Raw genomic sequence first — 24,030 nt, forward strand, 5'->3', positions numbered from 1 at the left:
CAATAAATAGGTTTCTTTAGACTTTGCTTCAGAACTGTACAAAATGTATAACCGCAGGGAGCTGTCCGTGGTGGGATAGAGCAAACTGGGAGGGAAATGTAAGGAATGCATCAGCCTTGCTCTTGTCATTTTTCTTGCTTGAAACTGTATTCAAAACCAAAAAGTGGACAGCTTCATTTTTACCGAGTCCAAGATGCTGAGTTTGTTCTTGGTCTTTTTCCTCCTCTAAGGAGTTCTGTGCTTGCATGTCTACACAGAGAAGCTATTGGATGGAATGCCTGATGAGCTCGTGACACCACCATGCACACAGTCTGTGTGTTCTGCTCTTCAGGTACAAAAGATGCCTTCTTATTCCACAGCACTAGCTAGAAGTCACCCATGTGCTTTAGGAAAGCATTGTGTTTACCAAGCAATGTGAATATGCTAATCCTGACCTCTGCTTTTGCATTATTTGCTTCCTTGTTGCGGTTAGGAGCAAATCCTGTTCGTTTTTTTTGTTTGTTTCTGTTTTTAAAGACAACAACCAAACCCAAGTGAAATAGACAACATGCCAGTGGTGTGCTTTTTCTTTTTTAGCTTCAGCCATGGCCAAAGCCCTGCAGCAACAGGTCATAACATACAACATGTTCACACTAAACTGTGAATTAGTCCTCTGAGCACTGTTTCCGAGTCCTGAAATGCAGTGCTCTTAACAGGAAGATGGATTTCCTTCCCACAAATATACCAGCCTTAGCTGCGTTAGAGTGAAGGTGAAAGCTAAAGTCATAGAAGAGGAGTTCTGGTCAAAAACACTGAGACCTTATACAAGGCTGGAATATTGCAAAGGCAGGTAAAATGTTATGCTAAGCTCTTCAGGAATTAAGGAGACATGGATGGCAAAGAACATGCAGTAATCAATTTGCATGATTCTCTCTACATTTGAACAATTTCAGGCAGATGTTCTTAAATCCTCCAGAAAATGTCAAACTTTATTAGACACTTCATGGCAAAGCGTTTATAACTTATGCTTAATCAAGTTAATAAAACTGGGATGCAAACTGATCATCTAAATAAAAGTTTCAAGAGCAAACATTTCTCCCATTTGATGTTGTCAGATTGATAAATTGTCATACACATGCGATTGTTGCAGAAAAGTAGCTATGTTGATACCTTAGCAGTGGTGTTCTGGGTGTGGCATCAATGTACACAGATGCCCTTTTGCATCCAGTAGAGTTTATAAGTCCATTCTACCCCTCTGACTATTACACTTGAGCTTTGATTGAGTGGGGGCGTATATATAATTTCTATTGAACTTTGAAGGAAAGATGTAATAGAGATAAAGAATCCAGCCAAAGGGCAGAGCACCATCTGCATGCATGCAGATTTTTGTTAATTCAGCCTTGATGCACACAATTCCTTACTGACTTTGCTGGAGTTGGTAACCAGGAATTGAAAATGAAGTACACAGAATCAAATCAGTATTAATGTTCATCATTCTCACAAACTTGATAGCCTGCCTATTCTTTGCTGCATCAAATTCCTCATTAAAGATTTGATAACACATTGTAAACCAAAATATAGTATACCTGTGCCATATGGAAGCTAAGAATTTTAAAGGGATCTTGGCTGGGCAGCAGTAGGATGCAAAGTTTGTTCCGGGTTTTCTTTGGGGTCTCTCAGTTTGCTACTGTTTCTGTATCATTGCATCTTGAACAAAACATTTGTCAAATTATTTCTAGCACTGTCCTCACACTTGTAATTTTCACTTGTGAATAGTTCATGATGTATTTAAAGGTATCCTCCACAACATACTCCTAAGTTAAATTCTTGTCTCGTACAACATACAGGTTTTTCTGCTGTTCTTCCCAAGCTTATTTTTGCCTCAATGTATGTTTTGTTGTTTGTTTTTGTTCCCAAATGGGCAAAGGCAACCCATCATTACGGATTTATTTTTTTGTTTTTAGGCTAAAGGAATTGTGAAGACTGAAGAGGGTGAAATGGTACAAGGGCAGGTGCAATCCTTGACAGTGTAAAGCAGACTTCCTCAACCTTGGCCCTCCAGATGTTTTTGGCTTACAACTCCCATGATCCCTAGCTAGCAGGACCAGTGGCCAGGGATGATGGGAACTGTAGTCTCAAAACATCTGGAGAGCCGAGGTTGAGGAAGCCTGGCGTAAAGCATGAAATAATGCCATATAGGCAATGAGAATGATGGGGGGAAATGGCATTATTGATTTCAGTCAGAGGCTTGCTTTTCACTTAAAGGGAACTATGGCACTTGAGCATACGTGTATCTCTCCCACTGAAACCACAAGGGCTTGAAGGTGCTTAAGTTTTGGCATCAGCATGCCATGTGTTACTCATTATTTATAAAAAAAAAGAGAGAGAGAAAATGCCCCAACGCCTACAATATTCACACCTACGTGATCTAAACATTGCCACATTTCCTTTTGTCATGGTTCTAACAAAGCCTGATGCATGAATCCCTTGCAAGCACCTTCTAAACATTTCTCTGGTGTTCAGAGTAATTGGCTCCACATACTTGAACATGTGCAAGCATATACCTGCATGTTGACAGGCTTGAATAGGATGAATGTTTGCAGGGGGGGGTGTGAAAGTTAAAATGAACCCCCCCCCTTGCAAAAAAAACCCCTTTTTGTTCCTATTTTAAGTTCTGCAGTCTGTGACTCCAATATGGATAAAACAGCTTGATTTCAGCAGAGTGTGGGGCTGATACTGGAATAATTGCTTTCTCACTTGAACTGAAATAGAAAAGCTATTCAGTAATGAAGCTGAATTAGTCTTGATATTATAAAGGGTCATGGTAACAAATGACATAGAAATAGTTTACAGTTACAGTATCTTAAAGGAAGATACTGAAAATGTCCATATATTGTCAGAAACGTGACTGAGATTGTTTAGCTGTGGCACAGTGGACTTAGGCTTGGTCATTTGTACCTTCAGTCTGATCCCCATTGGGTTGTGTGGTCTTATTGTCTGTTTTTACCACTAATAAATGTATTGGGGGTAAATCAAATACTGACTCAAGGGAAATGTTTCTAAATTTTGATTGAAAGTGAGACAGTGTGCTGGTCAGGAGAAATGTGGAGCTCATTCTACATGGGATCGGTAGTCATCTTTCACATGGTGTACAATGCTTGGCAAAACTGAACACGTTTTTTTAAAAAGCAAGACACACAAGCCCAAATTATTACCAGCTCCATAAAACAGAAAGCAGTCTTCGCTTTCCCCCACAAAATCTTGTAGGGGCAACATTTTCCACAGTGGAGGCAGAATTCCAATTAAATGCTTAAAGGGAAAAAAGGAGCAGTCAATATTAATCTGGAGACTTTCAACAGATACATTGTGGGGTCTTTTTCATTAGATTGTTTTGATTATGGAAAGGCAGCTATGGAAGTCAGCAGAAATCCCTTGCCTAATTCAGTTCTGTTTATATTTTTCGCAATAGCATGTTGAAATAAAAACTTTACATATGCACTTTCCCCCTTAACAGCTATAATCTCTCCAAGGGAGAAATGTACATACTTCCACACAGTGAAAGGCAGCATGTATTTGGGTCAAGAAGCTGCTATGTTCCTTTAGCATTTTACTGTGTCTTGTCCCATTCTCGTGTGATTTCAAAATAGGCCCCCAAACCCCACCAGAGCAAGTGAAAGCTTCTTTTTAGGCTTTGACTGTGTGATAGCTCAGTCAGTAGAGCATGAGACTCATAATCTCCAGAGTTGTGGGTTTGGGTCTCACGTTGGCCAAAAAGAATCCTGCATTTCATGGGGTTGGACTAGATGACACTCTACAATTCTATGGGTTGTAGTCATTCCTAATATTTCAGTGGGTCTACTGAGGGTATGACATAGTTGGCTACCGCCCTATTGGTTCAGGGACAGAATATTGAGAGTTTGCACGTGTAAGACTGGTACACTTGTGTGTGTAACCTCATTGGCAATCGTTGTGCTTGAGGTGTTAAAACTGATCTACCTGACTGCTCATTCACAAAAAAGTAATCACATATTGAACACCTATGCATGGGCCAGTTCTCAGCTTCTCGTTACACTCATGTGACCTTGCTCCTTTTACTCAGTGAATATAGTCTGGAAGTTATTGTCTGGAAATGCAAGGAAAGACATAGTTCTTCCCTGAGCCATGTCTGCAAACAGTAACCAATTTATAGAAGACACCGTTAAGAGAAGCATTCTGTGATTCTCAAATAATTGAGAAGGGCTATAAGACTATAGTAGTTCTAAGAGCAATGCAGTACTGAGGTATGTGAGGCAGGCTTGGAATGTGTATGAGTCTCTAAGAAAGTTCAAATTGTTCACAGAACTGCTTCAGTGGAAAGTTAAACAACCCTGATCTCAGATAGTCTATGAAACCCTCTTGACACATCTGGTTTCTGGCTAATGTCTTCCACCATATGATTGTCATGTTATTTTTCTTTCTCGGTCTTTTCATAGTCTTCCCACCCTAGAAAGCGGGGGGGAGGGGATCCCATGCACTCCAGAGATGGTTGTTGGAGAGCTCCCATTCCTAGCCACTGGCTCTTCTGGCTGGGGCTGATAAACACCATAGGTGGAGGGCCACAGGTTTCCTACCCCTGCCATGAAGCTTTCTTTGGCGGGTGAATTCTGAACAGCTTTAAATCTTCTAAAGGTTTGTCTCCTCGAAAACCGGTAGCAGCATAGCAATGGCAATAAAAATGTGTCATTTAGCATGGTGCCATATTATAACATGTACTGAAATAATGAGACATCATAGGACTTTGCACTAGATTATAGGCATTGTCAAATTCTTTGTAATCCAATTTCCTATAAACTAAGACTCCTTTTTTTCATTTCTGATCAGACGAAATATGCCTTGTGCTTGACTTGTATGCAGATTGCAGCCTTGGAGTAGTGGAATTAAAGGCCTACAGCGGACTTTTTGCCCATGCTGGACCCTTGCATGCTCACATAGTTGATGGGGACTACAAGCCCAGTAAAATTGTGCATTGTGGAGAGATATTTTGTTGTTGTTCTTTTCATGAAAGGGAAAGTGTCCCAAGGTAAAAGGTACTGCTCTTGCAGTGGTTATAACCAGTGATCCCAGCAAGTCAAGAAAATAACTGCTGTAATCGCCCCGTGACCCACCTGTGGTGTAGGTTTTTCTAGCCTATGCAAAATCAGTTTTTTCCTCTCAGCTCCTCTGCAGCATGTTGTCCAATTGATCACAATGGTACCTCCTCTCCCCTAGCCAAAAACAGGACAGGCCTGTCTTGGTGGCTGGGAAGGGTTTGACATGTAGGAGATAAAATTGTATCTGCCTTGTTTTGGGTACTGTGCCTTGCCAGTTGGTACAGAGGCTGGGAAAAGAGAGGAAAAGGCAGCAACATCCCCTGTGATGCTGCAAACTGCAAATGCTGAAAGGCTGCAATGTAGGTAGGAAGTAAAACCACCTGTGGCTGCCCCACCATTTATCCTGCATAAGGCAAAGATATACCGAAACAGCCAAGTAAATGTGAAGCTGCAGGACTGGGGGAGGAAGGAAATACAGAAGGGGCGGGGAAGGGGGGAATTGCAATCTCCCAATAACTTTCCATCCCTTCAGCAGTCAAGTCTGGATTTAGCAATATTGCATTTCCATTGGTTGGCTAGAGGTGAGCAAATGAGGACAGGGGCCGTGCCACATGAGAGCTGATGTGGAGCTGCCAAAGGCCAAAATGTTTAGTCATTTCAACATGTGCTAGTGTTGCACTCAACAGCAGAGCTCTATGGAAAGAGTCAATAAACTCTTATTTACTACAGCTGGCACCCCTAAAGTCATACAAATACTATACACACCAATGTGCTCTGTTCAGGAGCAGTGCCTCCTATGTCCCACTCTTTCAGACAGAAAGCAAATATATATCTTAATACCATGTTTTCTTTCAGCTCTACAGGAAACAAATAGTGGATTCCCATTCTAAAATAATGGAAATGTTCTCGGAATGGCACGCCTGTGATCCTTGAAGTCTGATTGCCGTCCCTCAGTGGGTGTTCGTTTGTTTATAGTATGCTTTCAGGCCCCAGAGAGCAAGTGGGGATATGGCAAAATTGACGGGAGCGCAAAATTTTAAAAAGGAGGATGATCCATTTCATCAAGCCAAGAGGCAGGGCTTGTTGGAAAGTCTGGATAACCAACGCTGCTTCCAGTAGAAATATCAGAGGTTGGGCCTCCAGCCATAGCTCTGAGTGTCTGACTCACCCCCTGCCCTCCATGTGCCATTATTCCTAAATTATTGTCCATTGTGTAATCCAGGCCATTTAGCAACGGAGTGTGTGATGGAAGGGATGATATGGAAGCGGGAGACTGTGGGATTCCGTAGGGGCTTCCATCCCTCAAGTCCTGATACGATTGTCCAGTCCCATCCATTGAGAAAGTACCGTTCATTAGCTGTCCACTAGCCACCTCACCAGCATTGTTATAAATTCTGTTGTTGTGGCCAAGCTCCGAGAGGATTTGGTCTTCTGTAAACAAAGCAAGGAAAACAGCATTTTAAGTGCAGCAGTAATAATAAGGGTCACTGCATACATTTGCCATGAAAAGGAAGAAAGAACACTGGTAATCTATCCAACTGCAGTCCTATCCAAGACAGCCAACCGTTCTTAAGTCCATTGATGCCCATGGATTTAAGCTAGCCTTGTATCTAACCACCTGTCTGGTAGCTGTAGGCGACAGAGAATTGTAAAAAAGTTACTAGCCTGGCAGGGGAGGGACTTTCCATGGGATAGCATAGAAACCCACCGGCAGGGCAAAACTGTCTCCTCTTCAGCACCTAGCAGACTAGTAAATGTTGCCACAGGCTAGTAACTTTTGTGACCTTATTTTTAGGGCTTATTCAAGCACACTTCTGCCGCATCATGGCTTAAGTATCTTTTCCACCGCTGAAACAGGATCAACCCCATCCCAACTGGCTGTAGACCTACATTAACTGATTTCCCTTTCTTCTTCTTGTGGCAGTTATGAAGTTCTGCCAATCCAAAGACTGAGAAGCTTCATACATGCTCCAGTGCCCACTTCTGGAAAAGACTAACCAAAGCAGTGCAGGTGATGAAAGACTGACATGTTTTAAATGCTCTGACAAACAGTAGTTCTGAAATTCTCAGAGATATTTACATTGCAAAATTCATCAGTGTCATTGAAAGGTCTATACTGGTATCAAAAGCCAAACTGTAACAGAAAAGCCCTATTGTACCTGTGTGGGAAATGGTCGTTGTTGTTTTTAAAAAAATACATTTACTATTTTGACTTATTTTTAAACCACCATTTCTTTCTCACATCTCATTATTATTTGACTACTTGGTTAATCACTCATCAACTTATTTCTGTCACTTGCTGATTCAACACATATCTTTGTGTATTTAAGGGCATTAGTCAGCCAAACATAAAGTGCTTAAGTCCAGTTTATTTCAGTGGCAGAGTTAAGCCTAGGCTAAACACACACACACCCCGACATTGTCATCAGTGGGACTTACAGGGGCTTAGTTTATCAGCTGGTGCTTGTTTCTAAGTTTCTACCTTTTCATCAGCCACAACTGATGAAATTAAAACAGTGGTGCCCATCTTGTGGCATCTCTGTTTTAATGAGGGTGCACAGCACCACATAAAAAATGCACACAGAACACCACACAAAACTTTCAGTGGTATCTATCGTTTCACAAGCAGACTTATGGGAAATGCACACTTCCAGATCTATTCCAAAGGGTCCCCAACCCTCTGGAGGAGATTTGCAGGGAGGAAGAGGAAGGTGAAGTCCCATTAATGCCAGCTGAAGGCCATTCCGTGCGCACACAGAGACACCTTTCTACACATTTAAAAGGAAGGAAAAATTCCAAACCTTAAAACAGGGAGAAGGTTTAATTAAATTGGATCTGGCTTTTAGTAAAGGCAATCAAGTTTATATGGAGTTGCACATCTGTGAATAGCTCTTTATTCTGCCAGATTTTATACAGCAAAGTTCAATTTGTGTGTACCAAGAAATAAGTCCCAATCAATTCATTGTGGTTTACTCCCAGGTAACAGTATAAGATTTCAGTCTTCAAATGCTTTCGGGCAAGGTTCCAGATTCTCATGGCAATGCACAAAGCAACTTGGGTCCCTGATATCTTCAGGACTCTTATATCCTGGCCCAATCACTGAGATCATCTGGAAAAGTGCTGTTTGTTACGTTTAAGAGACCTGAGGCATTTAGTCAGTCTCATGCTGTGGAACACTTTCCCAGTAGAGATGAAACAGCAAGCCTCCTTGTTGACTTTCAAGCCCTTTTAATGCCAACAGGCCTTTGCAGCTGCTACTTATTTATCATTAGGATTAGCCTGCCTCTTTAATTACTAACTGTATGGTTTGAATGGTGCTTTTATGAATTATTGTTGTATACCACCCTTGGATTTTATGATAATGGCAGTATGGAAACGCTTTTATAATAAGAGGGTAAAAATATGTGTTACTTGGTATGTTGGTCTGGCTCTTCTTTTTTCCTCTTTTTATTATTGGTTACCGTATTTTTCGCACCATTGGACGCACATTTTCCCCTCCAAAAATGAAGGGGAAATGTGTGTGCGTCCTATGGGGCGAATGCAGGCTTTCGCTGAAGCCTGGAGAGCGAGAGGGGTCGGTGCGCACTGACCCCTCTCGCTCTCCAGGCTTCAGGAAGCTCTGCGCAACCCTCGGGAGACCGGCTCCGAGGGTTGCGCAGAGCTGCCTGCCGTTCCGGGATCAGCGCACTTCTCCCCATCGCCAGCCCCACAAGCTCGGGGGACAGCGGGGAGGCAGAGCGCACCTTCCCGCTGTTCCCCGACCTAGTTCTTCCAGCCCCGCACCTGGGCGGGAAATAAAAATATTTTTCTTTATTTCCCCCCCAAAAAACTAGGTGCGCCCTATGGGCCGGAGCGTCCTATGGAGCGCAAAATACGGTACATTTCTTGTTGTTGATGGTTATTTTTTATATTTAAAAAAAATCATCTTTAGCCTTAAATACCTTAAACACGTTTGAAGCAGGTAATTCAGACTGCAATTCTCAACATACCCTCAGCCTAGCTCAGGGCCCTACAAGTGCAAAAGTAGGTTTCTAAATGGACTGTGCAGGCAGTTTCCTCACTGATCCAAAAGTTTGGGGTTGAATGGGCAGAGCCATTTCAAGACTGCAGTTTTGCAGTGAAGCACTGATTCAGTCCTCCACTATACCACCCAACTGCTGCTTGGCAGGATTTTAAACTGTGGACTGGAGCAACTCAATAACTTATTTTATTTATTTAAGTCCATTTCTAAACAGCTTAATTTTAGGGGGAGGACACTTAAGCAGCATACAAGAAAACTCAAATGTATAATAAATTTACAATCTGTACAATCGAAATGCCTATGGAATTTAGCTTATGAGGAGGCTGTAAATTAGCTTTCCAAACAGTTGCCTTCTGAGCAAATGTTTGTGCATTCTTAAGAGAGGGAAGCATGTTTTGTTTCCAACCTGTTCTGGCTAATGATTTTGAATCCTGTTAAGAACACAGGTGTTTTTAAATTGAGAAGAATCCCTGTGAAAAGCCAATGAGAAGTGTTATCTCATGGGATTATCAGCACAGAAATGTTTGGGGTGGGAGAGTCACATGCCGCCCATTCAATCCTGAACAGGAGCACTCCACACGGCGCCATTTTGCAGGTCCCACTGCCACATGTAGGGCCTTCTCTGCCTTGCAACTCCCACTAATAATTCTCTCTAGGTACTGGACTTTATATCTGTTTGATACTAAAAATCCAATGGTGATACCAGAGGCTCCAAGTTTACTCACCCAAATTGGAAATACCCAGCCATTCTCCAGTCAGTCAAAGACTATGCATATAGCAAACTGGTTGTTTTGGGTGGGGGGGGTGAGGGAATTGTCACAAAAACAAACAGCAAATTCAACTTCCATCGGAGAACTTCATTATAACAAACAATTCAGAGGTTCAGTTTGCCGTTTGAATTGGGCAGCTTGCACACAGTGAGGGCAAGAAAGCAAAGGTTGGATTTGCTGCCCTCTCCGCTGCATGTAGAATGTTGCATTTGGACTGGGGCATATGCCTAGATAGGCATACCTCCCACACAACCCATTCCTTTGGGTGGCCAGTGTGCAATGCTTCTCTATGGGAGATTCTACATCGAAGAGGGGAAATCCCAAGCCTCCTTCATGCCACTGCTTTTGTAGCCAACATAGACTAAAACAAGTGTGGGGAACCTCAGGACTGGTGTCTGACTGCAGTCCTCCAGGACTCGCGTTGGCTCTGCTCTGTGCTTCCCCCAGGCAATTTTGTCTGGGTATATACTGTCCTTGAAATCAATAATGCCTCTTACGTAAACGGATGGAAGCGTTTATATGTAGAGAAACCCTATGGCAGCCTTTCTCAACCTGTGGGTTCCCAGATGTTGTTGAACTACAACTCCCATCACCCCTAGCTAGCAAGGCCAGAGCTTGGGGATGATGGGAGTTGTAGTCCATCTGGGGACCCACAGGTTGAGAACCGCTGCCCTATGGCTTGCTTTTTTCTCTTGCCCTGCCCATCATCAGCACGCAGAAGGTTGCCCTCAGTCTGAAAAAAGTTCTCCATCCCTGAGCAAGGGCAACTTCAAGCACAAGCATATGAGCCTATAGCTCAATCTGCCTTGTAGAGCAAGTTTGTGTTGTCCTGTGGACGATAGCCCTAAGCCTTTCCCCAGTCTCTGCTCTCCCCCATGCCTACCTCTGAAGCTCAGCTCACTATCACTAACCCCACAGTCCTCTGCAGAGCTCTCTTTTTCATGTTTGCTGCCTCCTCGATTCCGCTTAACGCTCTTGTAGAACTGGCCCCAGCGGTGACGCCCAGCATCTTTCTTCAGACGTTTCTCTTTGGCTCTTCTGTTTTGAAACCAGACCTGGAGCCGTAGAAGATAAAGGAGGAAAAAGACAAGCATTGGTGGTGGCTTGAGAGTCCATCCAAGCAGAGAACTCTAGTGTGGTTCAGTGGACAGAGAGCAGCAATTTGATCTCCTGTATCTGAATTCAAGCCCTAATTCTGCCTTAGATACGTCGATTTATTTTGTTATTTGTAGCACTTCTACCCTAAAGCCAAAGAAAAAGCTCCCAGAGTTGCATACTAACTACAGAAAGATGGACAGGACGAACAAAATGAAAATGGTGTAAGAGGGAGGAAGAAGCAAGCAAACTCAGACACAAGTTCTTAGTTCCATGGTCGTCTGGTGTGGTGACCAATAGGTGGAAAATTTCAGAAGAGTTAGCTGATCTCTCCATTATGCTGCAGTCAGGTGCAATGGCTGCTGGAGGGAGAGAAGCCTAGCTTCTTGCAGCATAGCTGGAAGTGGCCGTGCATCTGTTTTCTTCCCTCTGTTATAGCCTCGATTATGTGACTTTCTCAGCTTCAGTTTCTGCATTCCAAAAATAATATCTGCATTGGGATAATATTTATTTCACAAGTTTATATACAGTTGTTTTTCTTTTGTAATAAAACCTCCAGGTGGTTTGCAAAAAAAGAGTAAAAAGATAAAATAGTTCCCCAATGTAAATTATTGCCATTATTAATGACATTGTAGCAACTCCCCCCCCCCAAAAAATTCCCAAGGCAGATTCATATCTGGGGTTATTGTTTCTGTGTATTACTCTGTACTTTTGTGCTTTTGTGTTGTGATTCTTGAAGGGCATAAAATAAATTTAATAGATAAATAACATTCCTGCCAAACCAGACGATCCACAGTGCAGTGTGGCACAAATAGAGGCAACTCCTAGTTTACTTGAAGAGGAGCTCTGTGACAATACAAGCCTTACACACGTTCAGTTGATACGGTTAGTATGAAAATCTTTCCCTTGGAGGATGAGTGAGAGTTAACACGGGAGCACACTCTAGGAAAGCCTTGGAGCTGCTTTTGACATCCCTAAAGATCTAAGAGGGTTTATTGTTGTGTCAAACCATTGGAGGATTCACTGGCCTTGCAATTAATGTCACACCCAAAGCTACCTCTGCAAATGTTTGAACTGGTGCTGCTTTCTGCGCCTTCTCTGAACGTGACCAGGTGAAAAAGAGGAGAGTGTTAGTAAAAGGTGATACTCCTTCTTCCTCAACAGATCTTTATAAAAGCCCTCAAATTCTATACATTCCTTTCATTCTGTTCCTGCATCTGAGGTCCATAGCAGCCTCCAGATATGCTTTATCAACCCCATGAAGTGCAGGATCGTGGAATTTTAACCCACAGGTAAAGGGACTTCCGCTGCCTCCTTCTTGCACACACAAATTTCTCCTGCATGAGCTCAGCTAATGCCACCTGGCAAGTCATTAATGGCAAGTAATTAATGCTGTAGATCAATCAATTACTTAGTTGAGGACAGTATCTGCATTGTGCCATTTGGCTCACCTGTACAACCCGCATGTCCAATCCAGTTTCAGAAGACAGCTGCTCCCGCACATGCCTCGCTGGTTTGGGGGAGTTTTTATAGGCATTTTTTAATGTTTCCAACTGTTTGGCTGTGATGGTGGTTCGAGGCCTCTTAGCTCCAGCTTCTGAATCGTCTGTAACAGAACAGTTTCCTTTTATTTTGGCACACAGAGCATGAAATGGAAGCTTAGGCAGAATATAGGTATATGTGTGCCGTGAGTTTTGAAAGTGGAAGCTGTCTCAGGAATGAGAACAAGGCAAAACCAGCCTGCACTGTCCTTTTAACAGTAGGTTGACGCTATTGAATGGCAATTTAGAGCCATTTGATTGCACAGCTTGCAAAAGCACACAAATAAGAGAACCCAGACCTTGTTTGTTATCATCTGTCTCATGCTTTTGATTCTATAATTAAGTAACACTTCAACTGGAAATCATGGATCTCACTGTCAGTTGGTTCTGCAAGCAGTAGCACGTGCAGTTTTCTGCAGTTAAAACAAATGTATAAACAGACTCCCAAATCTGATTTAGTCTCAGATAATTGCCTATGAATTTCAAGGAGAGCAGCAACAGCCTCTATCATCAGATCAGCAATAAAAATGCTAGTGTGAGGATACTCTCTGGTTGAAGTTGCCAGGCTGAAATGGGTAAAAAGTGCCTGTTTTTATTTCTGAACTCTCACAATATAGCAGCCATTCTAACAGTAGCTTTTTTCTTTTCTTGAAGGACAGAGTGCATGTTCTGGAAGAAGCATAACTGCCAAAGCCAAAAATGCTCCACAGCATTTCCTACGTACTCTGATAACAAAACGTATTGCTATAGAAACACATCTCCCCTTCCTTCATATATAGACAGTTTAGCCATCCTGTTTGGTCCACGCCTTGGAATTCCTCCTCTCTTTGCAGCTCCTTGGGCTGCAAAACTTTATGACACTGTAGCCATCGATAACGCTGAGTCAATAATAGAAATTGAGCAATATTCAATCTCTGATCTCTTAGCCCTGCCCCCCAAACCAATCCCCTTAGCACAAATAGGCATTGCATCACCCTAGCTAAATTGATTAGGTCAAAATAGAGTCCTTAATTAATGAGAAGTCAGGGCTTGTCAACATGAAATCCATTAAAGACCAGTTCAGTTTTAATTTCAGTCAGGCACTGTTTGGCAGTCTCTGTGGATTCATTAGTGTTTGGTGATCTATAGCCTCTTTCTGTCTCGCTTGCCTCAACCCACCCCCAATTCTGGGTTTTTCACCTACAGTAAATATTGGCATTTTAGACCTCGGGATGAAAAATGGGAGACTCTTTGGGTTAAGGGCCAGATTAAGCTGCTGTGTAAGATACAACTCTGTTGCCTCAAGCAGAGCCGAGCCTGGGGGGGGGGGTTGCTTTTGGCTCTTGATGTTCCTCCATGCAGAGCATCTTAAACAGAAAATAGATGGCATGCATCCCTCCGTTGCTCATCAATCCCCTGGGAATATAAGATTCTTTTTGGAGATACATTGGGGGGGACGACCAAATATTTGGCCCAGTTCCGGGAGCTTGCGGGAGGAACTGAACAATTAGATGCTCAAGACCTGCCCCTGCTCCGTGCTTCCATGTACCCTGGCACAGCCATTTTGCCAAAGCTGAGGATGTGCCAAGGATGATGTTATGCAAAGAGATTCAGGCTGGGGAGGCTAACAGCAAGAGAGAAAACAATGTGCTGGAAAAGAGGTGGAAATCCTAGGGTGGCAGGACAGAGCCAGGCCGTTGTTCATGCCTAGTGAAATGGGCAGGTTCTGGCTGCCTTTTCCCAGTTCCCTGCACCTGTGTTTTTTCAGGTAATACTGTCCATTCCAGTAGGATGTGTGTTCGCTTGGTAATATGCCCATCTATTGCAACTCTTCGTGCGATAAGGAAAAAGAAGTTTTGTGTGCACAGAACTTCAGAAGGAGATTTGGTGAGGTACATTAAATCTCGAGAATATGAAGAAGACATGGTTTCGGTAGGACAGCCCTTGAAATCCAAGGGAAGCAGGTACATCATTCAAATGGGAAAGCTACAAACTGCAAAGTTCGGCTTCCAGGCTTAGCTGCCACCTGGCCATGTCCTTGCTGTCTCTTAGCACTGTTCATCCAAGGCACTCCTCCTTTCCTGAGACATAGAAATCTCCCCAAGAAACAAGGCCAGGCTTTGTGTCTGGAGTATGGAGTTTTGAGCTGGAACGCAGCAGTGCTTTGCTCCAGACCTTGCACAGCAGAAGGAGCCAGCCTGCAACGTTTGGGCAACAACATCAAGTGGCCCAAGGCAGCAGGAGGGGTGACACGATTGGAGAAGAACAGGAGAGCCCACCGGTCATGGCATGACTCTCCATTCCCCAGCTCAGGCAAGCCACCCCACGGTACAGGGATCTGCAGATGTACACCCTAGAGTGGTACTGGCATTTGGTCTCACTTCCATTCACGGCACACTTGCAAATGAGGCTGGCCAGAACTGATGTCCCGTATGTGTATCCATGTGCCAGGATTGGATCCCAGGTTCCCAGAGGGTTCAGTTCCTGCCTTGCAAACAAATTCCAATTGTCATTTCCCATAAACAGGTTTGCTACCTTTCCTGCTCACGTGTACCATATTTTTCGCCCCATAGGGTGCACCGGCCCTTAGGGCGCACCTAGTTTTTTGGGGGGGGAATAAAGAAAAAAATTTATTTCCCCCCCAGGCGCGGGGCTGGGGCGGGGGAAGCCCGAGCTTCCCCCGACCCCAGCCCCCAGAACAGGCTGCTATCCGCAAGCCTAGGGAGCCCGGCGGGAAGTCGCGCCGGTCTCCCCAGGTTTGCGGATATCTGCCCGAAGCCCGGGGCGCGCTACTCAGCGTGCCCTGGGCTTCAGGATGCAGACAGCTCTCCGCAAGCCTTGGGAGACCGGCGGAAACTCCCGTGGGCTCCCAAGGCTTGTGGATAGCTTCCTGAAGCCTGGAGAGGAGAGGGGTCGGTGCGCACCGACCCCTCTCGCTCTCCAGGCTTCAGTGAAAGCCTGCATTTGCCCCCCCCCCCACATTTTCCCTTCATTTTTGGAGGGGGAAAAGTGCGTCCTATACGGCAAACAATATGGTACTTAATGCTAACACTAGGTGGTGCCAGAGGAGAAAAGAGAAGCAAGTGCCCCCCCCCCAAAAAAAATAAGGAGCTTGCCCCCCACTGCTGGACTCCTGTCGTTAACATAATTTTCTTTCATACCTTGCCAAGGTATGAAATATCCTTTGCCCTTCCTGCACCTGCCCCCTTCCCTGGCCACCACTGATGTTAACCTGAAAGAAAAAGAACCAATTTTTTTCCTAATTCACACAGGTTCTCTTGTCTGTTTGTCCAGAAGCAACTGTATCTTGCCACAGAGGAACGCCTGGCATGTTTGCTGAATCCCTACCGTTCTGCTTGGCCGTCTCATAGTCTTCCTTGCACACCAGGCGTCCGTCTTCCATGAGGTAGAACTCATCACCTGTGGCCAGTTGGCGATTGCAGATGATGCAGGCAAAGCAGTGCAGGTGATAGACGAAGTCCTGGGCTTTCCTGACCACCTGCGTGGGTGGAATCCCCTGCTGGCACGCTGTACATTTTGTACCAAAACGCCTGCAGAGGAGAACAAAAAAAGACTACGCCTATAACCGGAGCAATATATATACTGTACTTGGTGCAGAAAAAAAAGCACAGAAAGTAGCATTAGGCAAAGATTTCAGCTGAACACAATTTTTTGCTCATACGACTCTTGAGCATAGCTGTCAACTGTCCCTTATTGGCGGGAAAGTCCCTTATTCCAGCACTGTGTCCCGCTGCTGTCCCTTATTGATGATGTCCCTTAAATTTCCCGGGTTTCAAAGGAAGCAGCTCCTCTCCCTCCCTCCCTGCCGGCCAGGGAGGAGGCTCCAACTGTGATGCTTGGCTGCGTTGCTCACCCAGCAAGGAGTCTAAGAACAACTGGGGGGGTGGAGCTTGCATGCCTTGTGCCAATCAAATCGGCCGCATTGCCTGGGGGAAACGCCTTTGCTCAGCGCTTCCCAGTGGAGAGGTGACGGTAGTTTTCCTTGCTGCATCCCCTTTGCCGGGTTGCTGCGCTGTGGGAACCACTGTTTGAGACTTCGTTTGGCTGCTGGCTGGGCTTTCTGCTTTTGGCTCAGAGGGGCTCAGAAGTTGAACATACCTGTGTTCGAAAATCCCTTATTTTGGCTGCTGATCCCTTATTTTCGAGGCTGCTGGTCCCTTATTTTCAAATCTGTAAGTTGACAGCTATGCTCTTGAGAACTAGTCTAGAGTGTATGGGTAATGCCTGCTGAAATCTCAGAAGCCAGAGCCATTCCTATATCCACTTTTGAGAAGTGGAAGGCAGGGTTTCAGAGCCCTGTATAGGTATTTGCCCCTTCCAAGGACCAGCAAAACTAGAATAAATTAGGTTAAAAAAAGCAATGTAGATTGGCACAATGCATGCAGCTTTTCTTGGTCGTACAGAGTATGGATTACCTGGGCACCAGTTTTTATTTTAAGGGTGGGATGTACACAGCTCTGCCTGCGGCAGAAAACCAGGATGGAGTGAGTCACTGTTCTGAGCAAGGGAGGCCAAGAGATCTTCTGAAGAAGAGAAGTACTCAAAATGAAGAGAAAGGGATGTGGACGAAGGGGCAGAGTTTAAAGCAGCAATCAACCCAATTATGCATGACATTTCACACAGCAGGGCTTAATCTTCTTCACTGGAGAGAGACTGGCCTAATGGATCGCAGGAAGGGTTGGTCTTAATGGTCCTTTTAACTAAAGCCTATGTGGGCCGTGCAGTTGCCCCCGCGAGGACAGTACATATTTCATCCACATTAAGTCTAAATTAATTATGGCTAAATAAATAAATTATAGCTGGGATGATGAATACAGAATTAATTTAGAATGATGGGGTCTCGCATGCGCCAATAATACTGAGCACAGCACACCTGCTGCGTAGGGGAAAGGGAGGAAGGAAACACATCCTGGGTGAGATATTGTCCCCCTGCATGTGAGTGGGGCCCTAATGGTCTATACGGCAGTGTTAAAAGCTGTGCTATGAATCAGTGCCCAAGACAGATAACAGTCTTGGGAGGGAGTGCAGCCACAGCATGCCAGCATGACAATGTGAACATAATCAGCAGAGTCCCAATCCTGTGCAGTAGATGTTTATGCCCTTGGAATTCAAGGATGCCATCTGTGAATTGTGGGGTCTCTTCCCACAAAGTTGCAAGAAAGTTGAGGCTGCACAAACTGCTCTAGCAAGTAACAGCAACACATTCGGTGCATTGAAATGTTTACCACCAGCCGATTTGTACTCCAACCGGCAAGCAGGGGCGTCTTACCCATAGAGGCTAGTGGCGCTGGGCGCCAGGGTGCCAAGTTCTGGAGGGCACCAGGGAGGAGGCAGAGGCTGGACGCAGCGCCTCCCATCATCAGCTTTCCACCCTCGCCCGCCTCCGCCATGCTGCCTGCGCCAAAGCAGCACTGCGCCCGGAGCCTCCGTCTGCCATGGCCACCGTGGCACGAAGTGGCCAGCTGAGGCAGGAAGTGCCACGTCCAGCCTCTGCCTCTTCCCCACCAGAGGAGCCGCCCTCCAGCCGCTGCCCGCCTCCTCCAGCCCCGTCGGCAGCACTGTCCTCCCTAAAAAACTCTGGGAAGCGGGGGGCGGGGCGCCGGAGGGAGCTTTGAAAGCCAGTGTGGTGTAGTGGTTAAGAGCGGTAGACTCGTAATCTGGGGAACCGGGTTCGCGTCTCCGCTCCTCCACATGCAGCTGCTGGGTGACCTTGGGCCAGTCACACACCTTTGAAGTCTCTCAGCCCCACTCACCTCACAGAGTGTTTGTTGTGGGGGAGGAAGGGAAAGGAGAATGTTAGCCGCTTTGAGACTCCTTCGGGTAGTGATAAAGCGGGATATCAAATCCAAACTCTTCTTCTTCTTTGCACCACGGCTCCAGATATGCTTCAGATGGCCCTGCCAGCAGGTGACTGCAAAAAGGCTCCCACAGCTCCTTTTGGGTTTTGCTTATTGGGTTTCTGCTCCTTTTGGTTATTTTCAGATGTATACTTAAAACATCTCAGGTCTACACCCGCAGAAAACATAATGTGCAGTTCAACCCTTAAAGTGCCCTTCTCTGTTAGAGCATCCCGAGAAATGCAGGTGTTCCCGTCTGCCTGATTTGTAGCTTGCATTCAGTTTCCAGTGTCCTCTGCATCTCAGAGAGAAAGGGACTGTGTTCCTATATTCTGGGACAGCATATACCCATAAAGTCACATTAAGGCAACATTAAGGAGCCACATTTATTTTAAGTGCCGGAAAAGCAGAGTCATAGCATCACAGTTCAGCCATGCAGCCACTTGATTTTATGGCCTACCTTCCCAAACCTAAACTGCAGCTAATCAATCTGCAAATGCAGGAAAGAGCATAAAAGCCACTTGCAGAAATTCACCTCTCGGTTTTTCTAAGCGTCGACACGTGAGTTCTGGTTAGTAGCAAAAAACATTCACTCGCTATCTTTTGCAATTTGTGCACACCTGCAGGCTACTGTCCTACAACAATAACAACATAAAGATGGGAGAGTAGAGGTAAATAAATCTCCAGGCCTTCTCCATGATAACCACCTTTTTGGCTGACAATAATATTGTATTGTTTTGCAGCATGAATGGATTCCTCGCAATACAATGAAAAACAATTGACCTGGGGTGTTTAGATCAGCCCTCATTCATTGACATTTGGGCTCTCTTTGTATTCATACTACTTCTCCTTCTGACCTTGCTGCCCTCTATTCCCATCTTTGCCTTTTCTTTAAACAGCTTCCACCACCGGCCTTACAGTCAGCATGCTGGTCTTGATTTTATAACTGGAAACAGGACATCGGTTCCTTCCACCCCAGTTGTACACCCAATCCTTAGAACCGGGGGCTTTGCAAGGGAGGGGTACTGGGATCAATTGCCCCAGGGTTTTCTGCATGGAGGGGCCTCATACACGAGAGAGCATCATCAGCATTGGCACTGCTGCATTTTGTCAACTTTTGTAAGCTGCAGACAGCAGGGGCCTGGAAAATGCATCCCCCGAAAAGGAAAATGCATCCTCCAAAATAAAGAAGGAACAGCATGGAGGGAGAATAAAGGAGACGGGATCATTCTGGTTGATCAGCTGAAATGCTTGTGCAATTGGAATGACTGGAAAAGCGCAACCCATTTGAATTCCACCCATTGTATTTCTTCTTTTAATCGGGGACCTTTGTTGGTTCTAACAAATCAGGAATGCAGAAGCAGGTATACAGCATGGAATGGCGGTGGAAGAGAACTGTTGTTGCATGCCACCCCAATCTCTGAGCGGTGCGAGTTTCCAGGGGTTCCATGCGTGCTCACCCAGGGTGTGACTGCGGTGTCTTTATGATATATGGTTCATTTACACATATATACAGTGGCACACATATATTGAGTGCTCACTGGAAGGACAGATCGTGAAGCTGAGGCTCCAATACTTTGGCCACCTCATGAGAAGAGAAGATCTCTGGAAAAGACCCTGATGCTGGGAAAGATTGAGGGCACAAGGAGAAGGGGACGACAGAGGATGAGATGGTTGGACAGTGTTCTTGAAGCTACCAGCATGCGTTTGACCAAACTGCGGGAGGCAGTGGAAGACTGGAGTGCCTGGCGTGCTCTGGTCCATGGGGTCACGAAGAGTCAGACACGACTAAACAACAACAGTGGTACCTCTGGTTACGAATGCTTCTGGTTACAAACGCTTCAGGTTATGAGCTCCGCTAAGCCAGAAGTAGCTGCTCCTGGCTGCGATCTTTGCCCCAGGAGGCGAACGGAAATTTCACACCGGAGGCATGTGTGCAGCAGGACGCCTCGTTAGTGAAAGCACACCTCAGGATAAGAACGGTTTCAGCTTAAGAATGGACCTCCGGAACAAATTAAGTTCGTAATTAGAGGTACCACTGTACAACCTAACCCCATGATGGAGGGGTTCACAGCATTAACACTCCGAGAGGGTTTTGCTTTTCCCATAGGCACAGCTCTGGATCCAGACAAACATCAGACATCGTGCTCTGCCCCTCTCTCCTGCTTGCTCTAAAAATATCTACTACAAACTCTGCCTTTGCCTTCTAACTCTGAGTCCTCTCTCTTTGGCTTTCTTCATGGCTCATCACCTTCGTTTTGTCCTCTAAATGGCTCACCTCAAGAGGAAACTGCCTGCCTTATTTAACTTTTAACGTCTGCTGGGTCCAGGGATCAAGAGTCTGGTACCCACAAACTCATAACAATATTAATGGAGTGCTTCACAACTAACATAATGTACAAATTCATCCTAGGGTGGATCATCCATAAGCCCACTGCTCCTGAGTATTGCCTACCTTTTGTGTGTGTGTGTGTATAGTTTTTTAACATATCATTTTCAGCAATTATTAAACATACTTTTATATAGTATACAATTTTTTTGACTTCCATCAATCACATAGAGAGCCAGTGTGGTATAAGAGTGGTGGGCTCGTAATCTGGTGAACCGGGTTCGCTTCCCCGCTCCTCCACATGCAGCTGCTGGGTGACCTTGGGCTAGTCACACTTCTCTGAAGTCTCTCAGCCCCACTCACCTCACAGGGTGTTTGTTGTGGGGGAGGAAGGGAGAGGAGAATGTTAGCCGCTTTGAGACTCCTTCGGGTAGTGATAAAGCGGGATATCAAATCCAAACTCAAACTCATCTGAAAGTTTTCCAATCTTTTCACTTGAGTATTGCCTACCTTGTGGGCATAAGGGGCAGTAGTGCCATCTTGCTGGTATCAATAGGGCCTATCTGCCCCAACAGAAGTGACAGCTTGGCTCATGAAGGCCAAAGCTCCACCCTGTATATTCAACAGCTTTCAGTTCCATGGAAGCCACTTCCAGGTCGGTTGGGTCACAAGGGCCATTTCTCAGGGGCCAACAAGCCCTTGTTTTCTCAAACTGTGAACAACCCCCTTCCATCCAAGATGGTGCCAGGATACTCCTCTGGCCCTCTAGTCCCCCAGCTGCCAGGACAGGAGGATCCGTTCTAACTTGACACTGCCAGAAGAGGGAAGGCAACATTGACCATTGAGTCAAAATAATCATCCAAAAGTTCACTTTGAAAAATCTGTCGCAAACAAGATGGTCCTTTGGAGAACCAGCCGCACTGGTTCCTCTTGTCCTGTGACAGGGAATTTTGAAGATTTCAACATGAAAATTGTCAATGAGTGGCAGTGTCAATGAGAAGGTGGCAGTTTAAATAGGAGGCAAACTCTTTGTTTTTACCAAATTTTTGAAATACATTTCATGGCAGCAATCTGGGCATAAAGTCCTTCAAAGATTTGACTGTGTCAACAAAATCCTAACAGATGAAAGAGGAACAGCATGGAAACACAAATCAGTTTTCCCAGGTGATGGCAAGCTAACTGGCAGAGATGGTTCAAACATACTACAATCTCTCAGGTGGAACTGAACAAGAGCTCCTGGGTTTCCCCAGAAATTGTGGGTTTAATTCAATTCCTGACAAGACTTTATCACTCTTCCCAAAATAATGCTACACTCAAAAAGGAATGCAGTAGCTTTAGTGAGAGCTTACCTAAAAGATCTTCAAATCTCTGTTCCCTGATCTGAAATATTTCATTTTCTTCTTGGATACTGCAGAAGGATGTAATGGACCTGGGATTATTGCATAAAGTCGTTTGAAGATCACTTAGAGTAAGAACCTGGTAGAGGTGTTTCCAAAATGTATCATAGCTGATGATAATCTTTAACTAACTGCCTATTTCAAACGGTGAAGGAGAAAGAGAATTCTCTAAATCATATCTTATGAAAAGTAAATTATGGTAAGCAATGCAGCAGTCAAGGCTGTGATCGTTATCTGTTCTCCCTACAGAATAAGATCTTAGAGAGAAATGTCTCCTGATAATCTCATTGCTAATTTTGCTGCTCAGAAGAATAAGTTATCCAAGGCCGGATTCAACTAACCTTGCGTGCTGGCAGAAGCCAGTGCAAGGACTCCCAGTAGCACACTGAGCCTCTCCTCCCCCCTCTATGCCCAATGCCTCCCCCAAAATCTGCTTGGAAGAGTCAAGAGATCCCCCAAAACAGCAAGGGGGGGGGGGGAGGAGACAGGAGATTGTTCTGCCTGGCAAACAAAAATGTTTACACTGATGGGCAATTGTAATAGTGCCCGATGTTGAGCGCCACCCAAATTTCCTACAGTAATGTAACATCTACAGTAATCTGAATGTGGTTTGTCATTGTGTATAAATACATTCCTTAGATTTGTTTGTGTTTGTTTATGGATCCCAGATGCAGAAGGACTCAAGGCATGTTTGCAAGCGAACTTTATAAAATTGTCTTCAAATTCTAGAGGCATATCTTAACACACTCTTTCTGACATCAAATCAATATGCTTTTTAATGGATTGCATGCACATTTGCTCTCTTTGGGGGTTTTCGCAGCTAGAGGCGGGGAGGAGAATGGCGTTAGCACATGGCAGAGGTTTTCAACCAGTGTGCCATGGCACCCTGGGGTGACTTCAGTGATGGTCAGGGGTGCCACGGGCAACACTGGCCTCTGTCCTTCTTTCCTTTGCTCCCTCCTCTGATGCCCTCTTGCGTCTCTGCCTCCCAAAGGCTTGCACAGCTGTTTGTTGCAGCAGCCCTGGCCACAAGCTCCCCAAGCCCCCGTGGGGCAATGTGAGGGGGAACCTCTTTTGGGGGTGGAGGGGCAGCTCAGAGACCAGGGGGGCAAGCAACAGCTGCCCGGAGGACTCCCAAGGAGAAGGGAGAGGAGAGGAGGCTGAGGGAACACCGAAGAAGAAGAAGAAGAAGAAGAAGAAGAAGAAGAAGAAGAAGAAGAAGAAGTAGTAGTAGTAGTTTGGATTTGATATCCTGCTTTATCACTACCCGAAGGAGTCTCAAAGCGGCTAACATTCTCCTTTCCCTTCCTGCCCCACCACAAACACCCTGTGAGGTGAGTGAGGCTGAGAGACTTCAGAGAAGCGTGACTGGCCCAAGGTCACCCAGCAGCTTCATGTGGAGGAGTGGGGAAGCGAACACAGTTCACCAGATTACGAGTTCACTGCTCTTAGCTACTACACCACACTGGCTCTCTACAAAGGAGGATGTTCAAGAAAGGGTGAGAGGTTGCCAGCTCTGCAGGCAAGGGGTGACATAACTGGGCCCCTGAGCCCCACAGGGGCCACAGAAAGAATATAGTTGGTCAAGGGAGCCTTGGACTCAGAAAGGTTGAAAACCTCTGGCACATGGTGTAGTGAATGGGGAACCCCTCAAAAATTCTGTCCCTGCTCCTCTCAGAGTCATACGCCCTGCTCATACACAGTCATACACAGGATTAAATGAAGTCCTCCCTACATGGTGGCCAGTCTCCTGCCAGAACCTTCCAAGCACCATGATTACACTTTAATACATCTTTTTGCCTCTATTCACGTTGCATGAAAAATGTTCCGCTCTCGTAAAAAACATGTTCTTTAATGGCACCTGTCAGAGTCTGGAAATGTGGCTAAGTAAACACGCAATTTGTTACCGAAGGCAGCAACAGCAATTGCTGGACATCAGATCAATCAGTTTTTAAAAGGCAAATTAATAAAAGGATACGTGGCGGCATAAAC

The 24,030-nt window shown here is 45.2% G+C and overlaps 1 protein-coding gene across 1 annotated transcript in view; it reads right to left on the minus strand.

Moving 5' to 3' along the window:
- Nucleotides 1-6,013: 6,013 nt before the first annotated feature.
- LHX4 (LIM homeobox 4) overlaps nucleotides 6,014-24,030 on the minus strand; it is a gene marked incomplete at its 5' end in the record, with an annotated part of 79,353 nt that continues 61,336 nt past the window's right edge. The window contains 4 exons of the mRNA XM_081012280.1: nucleotides 6,014-6,479; nucleotides 10,723-10,894; nucleotides 12,386-12,540; nucleotides 15,803-16,005. Of these exons, the coding sequence (XP_080868406.1) occupies nucleotides 6,085-6,479; nucleotides 10,723-10,894; nucleotides 12,386-12,540; nucleotides 15,803-16,005 (925 nt within the window). The 3' untranslated portion in view covers nucleotides 6,014-6,084. The remainder of the gene's footprint in view (nucleotides 6,480-10,722; nucleotides 10,895-12,385; nucleotides 12,541-15,802; nucleotides 16,006-24,030) is intronic.

This window comes from Podarcis pityusensis, assembly GCF_964106645.2.
Source record: "Podarcis pityusensis genome assembly, chromosome: 6".
Taxonomy (NCBI): Eukaryota; Metazoa; Chordata; class Lepidosauria; order Squamata; family Lacertidae; genus Podarcis; species Podarcis pityusensis.